At 40.1% G+C, this 12,703-nt stretch overlaps 1 protein-coding gene across 2 annotated transcripts in view; it reads right to left on the bottom strand.

Moving 5' to 3' along the window:
* prex1 (phosphatidylinositol-3,4,5-trisphosphate-dependent Rac exchange factor 1) overlaps positions 1 to 12,703 on the bottom strand; it is an 81,305-nt gene that overhangs the window by 44,508 nt on the left and 24,094 nt on the right. For both annotated transcript variants that reach the window (XM_044351158.1, XM_044351157.1), the window contains exons 4-9: positions 11,124 to 11,228; positions 8,041 to 8,142; positions 7,519 to 7,680; positions 3,616 to 3,749; positions 3,168 to 3,283; positions 1,223 to 1,372 (exon numbers count right to left, since the gene is read on the bottom strand). In XM_044351158.1, the coding sequence (XP_044207093.1) occupies positions 1,223 to 1,372; positions 3,168 to 3,283; positions 3,616 to 3,749; positions 7,519 to 7,680; positions 8,041 to 8,142; positions 11,124 to 11,228 (769 nt within the window). The remainder of the gene's footprint in view (positions 1 to 1,222; positions 1,373 to 3,167; positions 3,284 to 3,615; positions 3,750 to 7,518; positions 7,681 to 8,040; positions 8,143 to 11,123; positions 11,229 to 12,703) is intronic.

Below are 12,703 nucleotides of genomic sequence, written 5' to 3'. Positions count from 1 at the left end.
ATAACAAAGACAGATGGCCAGTGCTGAACAGGTGGGAACACATTTTAAGGCAAAATAGGGAAGTCACACCATGAAAGGAAAACATAAAGAGCAACAAGAATATCAGTTTACATTACTGAAATCAGAAGTGTTGCATCTCTCAGTGGATGTTTTTGAATGAGACTAACTATACTTTTGACTCTCTGCACACTCGTCCAAATCTTCTTCTACAAGCATTTCAACATGTCAATTTACTGTATGGCTGCAAAACCATCTGCTGAAATAGATACTGGAAACCTTATCTTAAAAATCTACTCACGACACAAACACTATTATTAAATTAAAAATAGATCCGGATTAATTTAAATTGCTGTGTGATTCACTTTCTTAGACAAGTAAACACATTGCTATTTTTAGCAACTGACTAAGATGCTGTTTTTAGCACATCTGTTATTTGTGAATGAGCCGTTTGATTCAACACTCATCACACCCAGGGCTTTGACAGGCAAATACTTGTGTTGCCTTGCAAGCAGGAATTGGTTTTTTTGAATGTGAAGACTAGATTGTTGTAGCAGCCTCTGCTTGGTGCACAGGTCAACCAGGCCAACTGTAAACATCATGTCACCTAAGCCTCTATTTAGGAAACAAAAGCAGGCAGCTTGTTCAAGGTGGGTCATATCTGTAGGACACAAACACTGTATCCAGGTCACAGGCACATCCACAGTCATTACTGTGTCACCTAAGGGAGCCTCGATGGTTTGCACCATGGTTTGTTGGTGTCACCAGCATGTCAGGGACAATGTGTGCAACAGCAGAAAAAGCTTCAACAGCTGCACGACAACAACTACAAATCAGGAATGCAAAGGTCAAAAGTGGGAAAGAGAAAAGGTGCCTCCAAGGACAGAGACATCACAGTATTTTCCACACTGTTTGAGTGAAAAGCACAGCACAAAAAAACGGAGACAAAATAAAAATGTGCGGACGGAGAGACGAATGAGGCACTTTTATATTCACACAATGATCTTGTGAAACACTAAGTACGAAAGAAATAACTGCTCACATGTGTCGGGCTCCTTGTAAAACATGTTTGGTGGCAGCATGTCTTTCTAAGCAAGATTACAAAAAACAACTGATTTTTCCATGAGAGGAAATCTAGTGTAATCTGGTGTTTATGGCTTTTCGATGTCAGTGCCATAAAATAGAAGTGCTATAAAAATGGGCTTTTAAAAACAATGTTACTCACTCTCTCTCTGCTCCCGTTCCCTCAAGATGGCATCCAGCCACTTCTGCTTGTCCTCTGCATTTTTGGCCATGCAGACAAACCACTTGTTTTTAGCCGTGTTGTGGATCTTCCAGCCGTTTGTCACTGTGTAATTGTTGCTGTGATAGTCCGCTGCAAGGCAAAAAACATAAATGAACTCATTTTAAAAGGGGGGAGAGGGGTCATCATGAAAAACATTCAAAGATGTAGAGCAGAGCAGGGGAAGGTTTTTAATATATCAGGCCTAAATATATATACTAAATAAATATATACTATAAATAAAATATACTACTGCAGTAAATTATCTGTATCATGTCTCCTCCTCTTCTTCTCATGTTCTCTTCAAGCTTTTTTGTTTAAAGAAAATAATAATACACACACACTACATAGACACTGACCTCAGCAGTAAAGGAGGCAATAATGAGTGTAATCAAATCACTCTAGTAAAGATAAGTTAACATTAAAGTTATCTGGAAAAAAGGATTTACTACTCGAGCAAAGATTTACAAGCCAATTAAAAAAGATAAATATGATACACCATGAGAGAAGTAAAACACCATCTTTCCACTGACTCAACAAAAAATCTCTCCTCGTACCTCTCACCCCTTTCTAATTTTATCATCCACTTAGCTGCAGGTGAGCAGCTACTGAATAATGGATGACCACTGGTAATGGGGTGCATTAGTCTCACGCTCAAAGGTCATATAAATAGATCTGATACTTCAGGCCCCACCGGGAGAAGCTCCTGCTGTTTTGAGAGAAGGGAACTGGGTTGGGACACACGTACTATTGTCTGGAGTCTTTTTTTTTAGCCTCTGCAGAAGATAGATTCTAGTAAAATCTTATGCAAGTACATGCCGAGATCTGGTGAGATGGCATTTATCAAGACTGAGAGGTGTGTGGGTCAGTGAAGGTAAGGACATTTTTACTTTTTTTTCCAAAGGTGAGCTGGTTGCTATTTAACTTAGCTTCTTGTATTGTATGACTCTAGGTTACGGCATATAGTGTAGAGTTCCTGAACTCTGGGTTATCTGTTATTATATGCAAAAGAAACTATATGTTCAGATTAAAGCTTTCAGCAGATAACCACAAATACACCCACATTTCATATCTTTTATACTCACTAATCAGATAATCTGTGTTCTGGTTGTTCACAAATGTACACATTTGTACACACATTTGTGAACAAGTGGAACCCCTGCTTCTGCGTATAAAGCATGTTTTTCTTTGTGGTTTCCCTTCAACAGCTTGAATATGACAGCCACAGCAGACATGCAGAACAAAAAAAAAAAGGTCATGTGAGCTTGCAAAATTCTGCGAGCACAGACGAGAAGAAAAGAGGAAACGTGAGGCAGAGGAAGACGAAGTTTCTACACCAGCGGACAACGCATATCAACCCCCAAAAAAATACCACAAAAGCAAAATGAGCTGGGTGCCGACTGTATCACGGCCAACACCACAGATGAGTCGCTTATCATAATATCTCAGCCAACGTGAGAGCACAGCAAGTTTACCACTTAACGCTGGGTTGCTTTTGCACTTCAGATTTGTATCAACATAACCCATTACTGAATAGCTGACATCAAAAGGTGGTGAGGTTGCAAGCTACATCCTGTTTGAAACTAGGTGCAAGTACTCCACCCAAACTGTCAACAAGTACCTAATTCATATCCAGCTACCAATCTAAATGGCAAAAGTTTCATGAGCAAAGATGTAAAATGAGAAATGAGCATTGTAGGTAAATTGAAATTAGTAATTATTGTTATTGCACAATCTAACTGTCTATATTATCTGCTATATCAAATCATAAATCAAGAGCTCAGGGATAAATCAGATATAACCACAGACTCAAGAGAAAGGGTTAAACAAATGTATGAATGGACATATAAACAGCCTCCAAACAGAACGCCGCTGGGCAAATACAAACCTGTTCCATCTTCCACATTTTCCACCTCCATCACCTCTGTGTTGATTCGGCCTCTGAACACATATTGAGGCCCGTTGATGGACTTGGTCCTCTTAGTGGACTTCTTCCCAGAAACCCTAGGAAATGAGACAACACTGTGGTTACAGTCGGCAGGGAAATCCGTTGATGCCAGTGCAATGGTAAAAAAAAGAACTTGTGTCTGTAACACATGCGCATTCATACAGACACAGGTATGGGAGCAGCAGACACATGTAGGTGTTTTGGCTTTGCTTGCATACTAATGACTTGTCTACACAAACAGGAATGTAGATATTTGCTCCAGTTTTCCATTTCTGGCTTCCTTCCAGTTCTCAGCCAATAAAAATGTTTTTGAATGCTTTCTTGTACCCACTCCTGACACGTTGCTGTGGTAGTGACTGTATAGGTTTCCTGATGTTGCATTTCTCACCTGGACTTCCTCTTACAGTAAACCAAAAGGTTGTCAAACAGGAAGAAGACACGTTCCTGAATATTGCCTGCTGAGATTTTAAGGAGATTTCCATGCAGCAGCAACTCTGTGCAGATATCTGTAAGGTTGGTTCCCTGAAGACAAAAAAAAAGAATTGAAAGAGAGATTAGCTACTGGTCATGTGTGCAGATATCTGTCAGGATGGTTCCCTGAAGGAAAAAAAAAAGACTGAAAGGGAGATAAAGCTCATCATGTACTGCAGCCACAGTTTATTTTATTTGAGCAGAGCATGAAATCTCTCCATCTACATTGGGGAGAAAACATTGTCGTCTGTATCAAAACTTGAAGAGTTCACAACCTCAGTGAAACAATATGAAATTCAACTTTGACATTGTGAATAATTTGTTTTCATTCCATCATCAATGATAGGAAAGAGTAAACACAGCCGTTCCCCACCCAACTTTAATTTACGCCCAATGCGAAACCGCCAAAATATCAACTGCATACTAGTCTCTGCCAGGACAGTTAGCCACTCGATAGTCAATCACTGAACTTGTAACAAGTAGCAACAATACTTAGCCTTCCTACGCTTCCTGAGTGTTGTCATCACATAGCTGGAGAGCTTCCCATTAGAACTGCATGGTTGTCTCAAATTGGAACTTTAGTTAATGGGAAGCATTCAGTGCTACAGCAGCAGGGCAGCCATGCAAAACTCTTACCTTGGCCTACACATAGTTTCCTGTGGAACCCCCCAGTAGGAACAAAACAAAGGCTTTTATTCTCCTCTCAGGATGTAAATACTTGTTACAAATACATCCCTGCTTCCATACACATAAAAGTACAGCTGTATATGCGTAGAGGAAGGAAATACATAACTCATGACATAGTACAGACTGTAAGTGGAAGTGCGCTGCCCACTGCAGTCAAATCTAATCAAATGCTTTGGACCCGTCTGTCATGCCAAGGGGAAATTTAAAAACTGCGATATAAAAGCCTTGTCAACTGCTCTGTACTTGTTCAGGAAACTGTATCATAAAATGTTGCTCTGTAGCTTACCACCTTCACAGGATGTGATCGGTTCTTACCCTCTTGCCAGCTTCTATCAAATACACCACAAACTGTTGAGACATCTAGAACCATTTCTCTTTGTGAAGCAGTGCAACGAAGTAAGAGGAGAAAGTAAGAGCTGAAACAAATCATTCATGCTGCATTTCAGTATTGAATTATATTAATCATCACAGTTCAAAAGGAGGCTTGGTAGTTTCTTCATCATCCTTAACCTATAACTGAAATGTAGAAAGTAGATATTTGGAAAGGTGATCCATGAACCTTTTAGCATCATGTTAATGAGGTCGTTTACGTCATTCTGGAACAGTAAAAAAGGAGTCTTGTTAATTGATCACATGGTGTCTAATTAACCTTTTTACAGAGCGGCAGAAGTTCAGGACCAATTACTAAATTATTTAGGCTTCATTATTTTTAGAAAATCTTTTTCGGTGTTTTCACGTTTCCACCAAGGGAACAGAAACTGCTTTCACACGTACATGCATGAGCAACCATGAGCTCACATGTCCCTGCCCAAGTTGTAAATGATGAGATGAGACTTTATTCTTGCATCAGAATTCAAACAATTAAGAAAATATTTAAGGTTTTAATTTAATGTGGATTTGTGAACTCTCCAGAGCCCGTGAGCAGAAGTGAGAATACAGGCTGTGCACAAAAGCCGTCTAAACTGAGCTACCAAAACATAAAATTAAATAATAAAGTTAAAAGACATCTCATTACTCATTGTTAAACGGATCATTCCACTCCAAATCATCTGGAACTAAATACACCCATGTGTGGACGTGAGACAACCTCCCCCATTGGCTTTTAGAGTATTCACCACCAACCCCCCCGCCACGTCCCCACATTCCCATATACATCAGATTTGGACTTCACTGTTGTCTTTGATGTTTCTTACATGGGTCCACCAGAGACCTGTGGAAACCCCCCTCCAGCCACACCCACTCTCAAGCGTCCATAATTGATTCCCATGAGTATATTTTTATGATGGATGTTCATCCCTCAAGAGTTCATAAAGAGAAAAATGATTCTCAGAGCTTTTCTTAAGGTGCCTGCCGACTGGCTTTGGGTAGGGGATTGTGTTTCAGACCATTGATTCAACCTCATGTTACTGCACTAAGTTGAGATGGGGGGTGGACATGCGTGTGTGTATGAGAATTCAGAGGGTATGTTTGTACCTATGTGCACACATGCAAGCATGTCTGAGTGTTTGTAACGTTCATCTGCAGGCATGTTTACGCTTTCCTGCATTTTTAATGTATGTGTAATCGTGCAAGTGTATGAATACATGATGGCGGTGTAAGTATGTGTGTGTGCGTTTGTGTGCGTGCACAGTGTATCCAAGCAGCAGTAATGCGTCTGGGTCTGATTCGGCACTATTCCGGCCTCTTCCATTAGGGCTGGAGGTGATTAGCCTGGAGAGTGGCTGGAGAGAGGAAAGAAGAGCGAGACTAATGCTGTTAGGTTGCAGGCTCTATGGGGGGGCAGGGTCGGGGTGAAGTGCCTTTCTGAGCTTCTACTGAGTTGTTAAGAGGAAGACAACAGAGAAATTGCCTTTCTTAGACAGAAAGGTTGAGGTTTTCTCCCAAACGAATCGGATATGCATCAGTTGTTGGACTAAAAAGTTGGATTGTGCATTTCTCCTAATGGCTATGATCTGTTTAATGGCTGATATAATTTAAGTTGTAATAAATCATTCATGCTCTCTCAATAATGAACTAGCAATTAACATGTCTTTAGATTTCTTGTTTTGTCTATATAACAATCAAAAACCCCAAAGAATTGTATGCAACTGAGAAAAGCAGCAAATCATGACATTTGAGAAGCTGTGAATGTGAGAAGTGAATGTTTGGTAGTTTTGCTTGGTAAATGACTACAATGATTAATTGATTATATTAATTGTTGAATGATTTCTCTCAATTGACTGAGCCATTTGTTGTTCTCAATTGTTTCAGCACTACTTGCTGTGGTCTTGAGACATAATAGGGGACATCATGTTGGCTAAAGCACAGACTATGGAACAGAATTAATGACTAATTATTTATTGCTTGTCACAAGAGTGAGGAAAAAATACTCTTTAGGGTTTTTTACTGTTGATATACCCCAGCTGACCATTTCTTGTTTTTCTGTTGTTTTGGTGAACTATTGTCAGGGTCAAATGGTGACATTTTTGTATGGGAAACGGAGAAAAGGGGTCTGTTCTGGCAAGTAGATAGTGGGATGTCCCAGTGAGGCCCACTCTCTGGTTCCATCCTTCAATTTTCTTCCTTTCCCCCCTCCAAAGGTCCCCTCATATAACTCTCCCAGTGCATGTGAGACTAGGGCTCTGCTTCCTAGGTCTCTTCTGATTGGGCAATATGCCCGCTGGCATCCCCCTTGGCACCCTGTGTGGGTGGATTGTCCCATTGGTGCCGGCTAAGACAAGGCCTCTGTTGTGGTGGGTGAGGGAGGCGTGAAAAATGCAGTGGACCCTTCGCTCGGCTCCCAAGCCCTGTCCGTGGCCCCTGCAGCAGTGATTTGGCTGCAATAACACTTAACTCTTAAGATAGATGGAGAAAGTGTTGGTTGAGGTCTTAGTGTGGTTGTCTGTTTTGTCACTGATTATGGTGGAGGTCTTTCTTTTCAAATTTTTACCCTCTAAATGTCACAGCAGTAACTCTAAGCATTACATCATTACCTTTCAGCTCTCAAGTTTTACGCTCTCAAGCAAGCAATAGCTATTTTCCTCTTTAATCATCCTTTATCTTGACACCTCTATGACACATCTCCTCCTGACTATCCCCCCTCTTCTCTCTGACCCTTTCTCATTCCCCTTCACTCTGCCCGTCTTGCTCTCACCTCCCATCCCTCAATGTGGGACTGCAGCTGTTCCAAAGCCTCCAGTTTCTCCATCTGCCTCTTGGTCTCATTGATGTTGGAGCAGACAGCCTTCATAGCCTGCAGAGCCTCTTCCACTGCTGGATAGTCAGCATGCTTTTTAGGGGTCCGCTTCAGCAGTTCCTATGTTGGGGAAAGAGGTGGGATGAGTTTTAAAACATAAACTGCAGAAATCCCAGAGAAAGGCACATTAAATTTTTTAATCAAATCTTAGAGTAGCATAAAGAGGTCTAAAGAGGCTTTTTTAACAACATCTCCTTCAATACAACTCCAAAACCCCTGAACCCCCAAAAATACTAGTAGGTGGGAGATTGGGTGCTTTGAAATGCCAGTGGGTATAAAGATTTTACTCAAAAATGTCTGGCCAAATAATAAATGAGTCACTGGTATTGATGAACAAAGCAATATTACTGTCTGCACAGTATGTGTGTGAAGAGGTTTCTAATATTGCACCATGACATTAGTGCAGCAGTTGTTCAGTACCTTCAGTAGCAGAGGATACTTGCAGATCCTCTGAATGGGAGTGAGAAGGTAGCCCTCCAAGGGAATATCTGTGCTTTTCTTCCCACCCAGTAGCATACAGTGCTGAAGAAGAAACCCAGACATACAAAATTACACACCACTGCACACGGAAAAACATTAAATATTAAAAGAACAGACAGAATGGCAAATATTCTGCCTGAAATGCGAGAAAGCAAGGGCCTGAATACCCAGAAAACTTCTAAATATTATATCAGTAAACACATATTTACTTAGGTCTTGTTCTTTCAAAGTGCATCTTGGTTCAGTTACAGAGTAAAGGAGTCAATTAAATTGTCCATATCTATAAAACTTTTAAAAGTTTAACTAAGACGGTGCCTGTCTGAAAAACTATTTTGGAGCATTTGCAGTTGTTTTCATTGCTGTTTCAGACGTCTTGTGTTCTTTCAGCAATAAATAGACTTTATTTGACTATTGTTGTCATTTTAATTCAGTCACAGTCTGTCACACTGGCAGCAGCAGGTCCAGGTGCAATAGAATAACCTGTTTGTTCTTCTTTCTTCTGGGAGCAAAGCCTTAGGTTTGATATATTTTCCATATGTCTCCCACTTTTATAAACAAGTTATTATATTTTTATGCAGACTGAGGCATGTCTCCATTAAAATGTACAAAGGGTAAGTTTTTTGCTGGCATTTGTGTATTTACTCTTAAATAGTCACATCAATATAGCATCATGAATTGCCTTTTGTTTCAGAAATGCATTATTATTTATTTGTTGGTCTGTTTCTAATTTTATTTTAAGCAATTTTAAATTACATTCATTTTATAGTTTATTCATTTATCTGTTCATTTAATTAAATTGTAACTTGACTTTTGTGACCTTGCTCACAACCTCAGTTTAGGTGAATCTGAACCACAACAGCTGTAGTTGCTGTAAAAGACCACATCCTGTCTCTTCAGTTTTATCTGTGCAAGTCTATTTCTTCTATTCTTCATTACTGGCAAATAGCACTTTCAGGTCTGGTTCAGCCACACTAACATTTAGGTCGATACAGATGAATTTTCACATGTACCATAATGTTTTTTCTCATGTGTCATGTTTTTTATTTTAGTATTTTAATTTATATGACTGCATGTGTGTGATTGTAGCATTTCTCTTCACCATAAAATCATTCTCTTTCTGATTCTCTCACAGGAAAGCAACAGCCAAGAGACTAAAACAAAAAAGGCTATATTTCATCGACTGTGTCACTGGAAAACCCTCAAAATATCCATGCTTTTTGACAAAAGGATTACTGTGAAACCTCTTAAATGTCTCCTCATTCCCTAGACGATTTGGGCTTTAATAAAGTGCCCTCCAGAACCAGTTAAAAAGAGGGGTTTTCTTCAGAAGTGGGGGGTTACAGTTACAGTCATGGTTTCTTTACGCCTTGTATTTTGTAGGAACGCAGCCTGTCAGTAGGCTATGAGCTCATGGGATGGGATGAAAGATCAAAAGCAGCCATGCAGATAAACCACTTGAGTGGTCTCCAGTGGGAAAGAAGGCAGGAGATCAGTTTAGAGCATTATAATCATATGGCAATTCCTTTCAACTCTACACAGAGCAGGAGAGGAAGGTGGGGGTTGTGCAGCAGTTTTTGATGGAAAAATGAGAAGCAAAAAATGCAGCTGATCATGACTGCAGAACTTTGGGATTCCACAGATTCCTGATGTATTAATCTCACATCTCTCTCTGTTTCTCGCTCACAACCTTATTTCTATCTAAACGTTTCCTGACTTCTTTTCTTTCTCATCTTCTGCTCATTTGTAATCTGCTGGCCTGAAGCCAGAGTTCTCTGTTATTCATTCTGACCTCCTTTTCTCTTTCTCTTCACTTCTCTCTTCCGAAGAAATTAACACTTCATTTCTACGTATGATTTCAGAAGTTCCCATCATTGTGTGATTCAATTAGCATGGGAATTGTGAAATTCCACTGGAATTAAACTATGACATTGATTCACAATGGTCATCGCTTTATATAATTAAAAGATTTTGTTTCATTCTGTGTCCTCTGCTATTTGAAGGAGAATCACAGATTTTCTTGATCAAGTGAAATTTTTAAGTGAATCAATTAGGTTTCCATTTTGATGGTTGCTATTCAAAACACAAAAGCTCATCCAATAACTGAGGTTATTCTGAGCAAGTGTGAAAACTGCTTTGATACATAACCAGATGTTGTATGGTGATCTTATTTTGGAAGCATCAATGTCACAGAAGATTTAACCAATTAACCATTGCATGGCCAGGCCAGGAGCAGCGAAAAGCCAAAGCACACAGCTACACTCAGATCCCACTGTTTCCAGTCCTGCGGATCAGAATAATGCCATGGAGGCAAACTATCAGGCAGCAAAAAAAAACGCCAGGCTTCAGATCTCTCGGCCAATCCCAAAAAAAGGGTGCCAACACTCCACAGCTGGCTGGCACAGATCCTGCAGATGATTTCATTGGTTAAGCCCCCAGTCACAGGCCCTGTTGCCATTGTAAGTTCATTGTCCAGAGCCCAGAGGTTTGGGTGTCAAAACACGGAAACAGCTGGCAGCGGAAACATAACAAGAGCGACACAAAAGTGACCTTGATAGAGGTTGCATCCTGTCCAGGCAGGAAGGACCCTCTGACCTTGTTATGGTTTCTGGCCTTTTAGTCAAGTGTTAACTTGGAAATGGAGGTGACATGATGGAAGGAAAAGAGGAGGAAGGTGATGGCATGGATAGTTGACAGAAGAAGAAATAAGCGAGAGGAGGCTCACAGGAGGAAAGAAATGTAGGGCAAAGGAAGACAGCAGTACAGCAGCTGGGAAGAAAATAAGGTCAAAGGGTATGTGGACAAACACTAGTCCAACCACAACTAGAGGAAATGATACATGTGATATGAAATAATGAAAACATGGACATTTTTATTTACATAATTGAGAGGAGAGAAGTCAAAGTGGGAAGAGAAAGGAACCTCATATAAATGCAGAAGAAAGACGGATTCGATGACTTGAGGAGAGGAGAAGCAGTGCTAAGAAAAGGGAAGATGAGCATTGCAGAGGAGCTGTGGTGTCTTACCAGTAGGAAGGTCCTGATGTCGGGGATCTTGTTTAGCTCCATGAGAAGTCTCAAAGCCTTCTCGTGGTTACTGCAGTACTCCCCATATACTGAGAAACTCTCCCTCTGCAAAACAGAAGAAAAACACAGGTCAGGACTGCAGACCAGGGACTTGATACTATATTTTATTGGCTTGTTGGCAGCCTTGAAGAATCCACTGAGATGACAGACAGGAGGAAGATTGACAGTGCAGAGCAGAAAATGGAGACAGGGGTCCAGTTATTGCAGTCTAATGGGATTCAGCTGTAGCAAGTAAAGTTGTGGATAACTGCACTGCTGTTGTTGCTTATTCTTAGTAGTAGTAGCAGGAGCAACGGCAGTATTTGCTATGCCATGCTACCATGAGATTGGGAGTGTAAATGCACTTACACTCTCAATCTCATGGTAGCATGGCATAGCAAATGCTGCTAGTGCTGCTACAACAACTACTACTACAGTACTACTAAATATATATTTAAATACACACATATATTTACACATTTACATACAAAATAAAACAACAAAATAAACATGCATCATTTGGACAATATTAAGCTAGTGAGCTGAGAAAAAACAGCTAAACATGGCTCAGTTCATATGCAGCAGACTGTCCCATTTACTGAGAATATCTGTTAATAAATGTTCAGTTTTACAAAGAGGGACAGAAATAAAACACAGACCTGCCTGCTGTGTTCAGTTCATAAGCTGCCAGGTATGATTACTGTCTATTTTCTCTGAACGCAACACAGCCAAGTTTCAGTTTAGGCTAGCTAACAGTTACATGTTAGAAATTAGATTTTGTATTCAAAATAAAAACGGTGATATAACAACAAAAATAATGACTGTGATTAGCGTTTTAGTGTTCAGAGCACAGTGTTGTCTCACCTTACAATATTTTATTCACAGTTTGTCAGATCATATCAATCAGATTTTGTAGTCTATGTGCACACACGTGCAACCATGTAACCACAGAGCCCCCGCACATAACAATTTAACCCTTGTCGTTATGTACTAGTATTCATTGACACCATTCGTCACACTTCTCTTTTTCAGAGTATTCTACATCATAGTCGAGAAAAAAAAAAGCATGCCCTACAATGCTTCCCCTTTCTCCTAGGTGATAGCATCACATTTTGCACAAGACAAAACAGCTAAACCAGTAATACAGCAGCTTTTGTGGAGCTGCCATTTATTTTTCTTAACAATACGTAATACAACACCTGGGCCTGTGAATATAGCTTGAAATACATTATTCATGCAGCATACTGTAGACAACAATGTATACACAGTATCACAGCTGCAGTTGAATATACACCCTGTAGCTTATTTAAGCCTATTGTGTGTTCTTAACTATGCTTCAGTAATTGGGATGTGAAACCATGTGCACAGTGGGACGTGAGCTTGAGGTCTAAAAACCGAAACTGTCATCTGAAACAACCTAGTAAGTGAAATCCAAACTGCAGGTGCGTGAACACCTTAACTGCCTGAAGGCTTTGCATTTAAAGCAAATGTTTCAAAGGAAGCATCTTTGAATAAGTTTCCATTTTTTGATCATTTACAGC

Source organism: Thunnus albacares, chromosome 5, assembly GCF_914725855.1.
Source record: "Thunnus albacares chromosome 5, fThuAlb1.1, whole genome shotgun sequence".
Classification (NCBI taxonomy): Eukaryota; Metazoa; Chordata; class Actinopteri; order Scombriformes; family Scombridae; genus Thunnus; species Thunnus albacares.
Note: the sequence above shows the minus strand (reverse complement) of the source record. Positions and strands in the feature narration are given on the sequence as shown.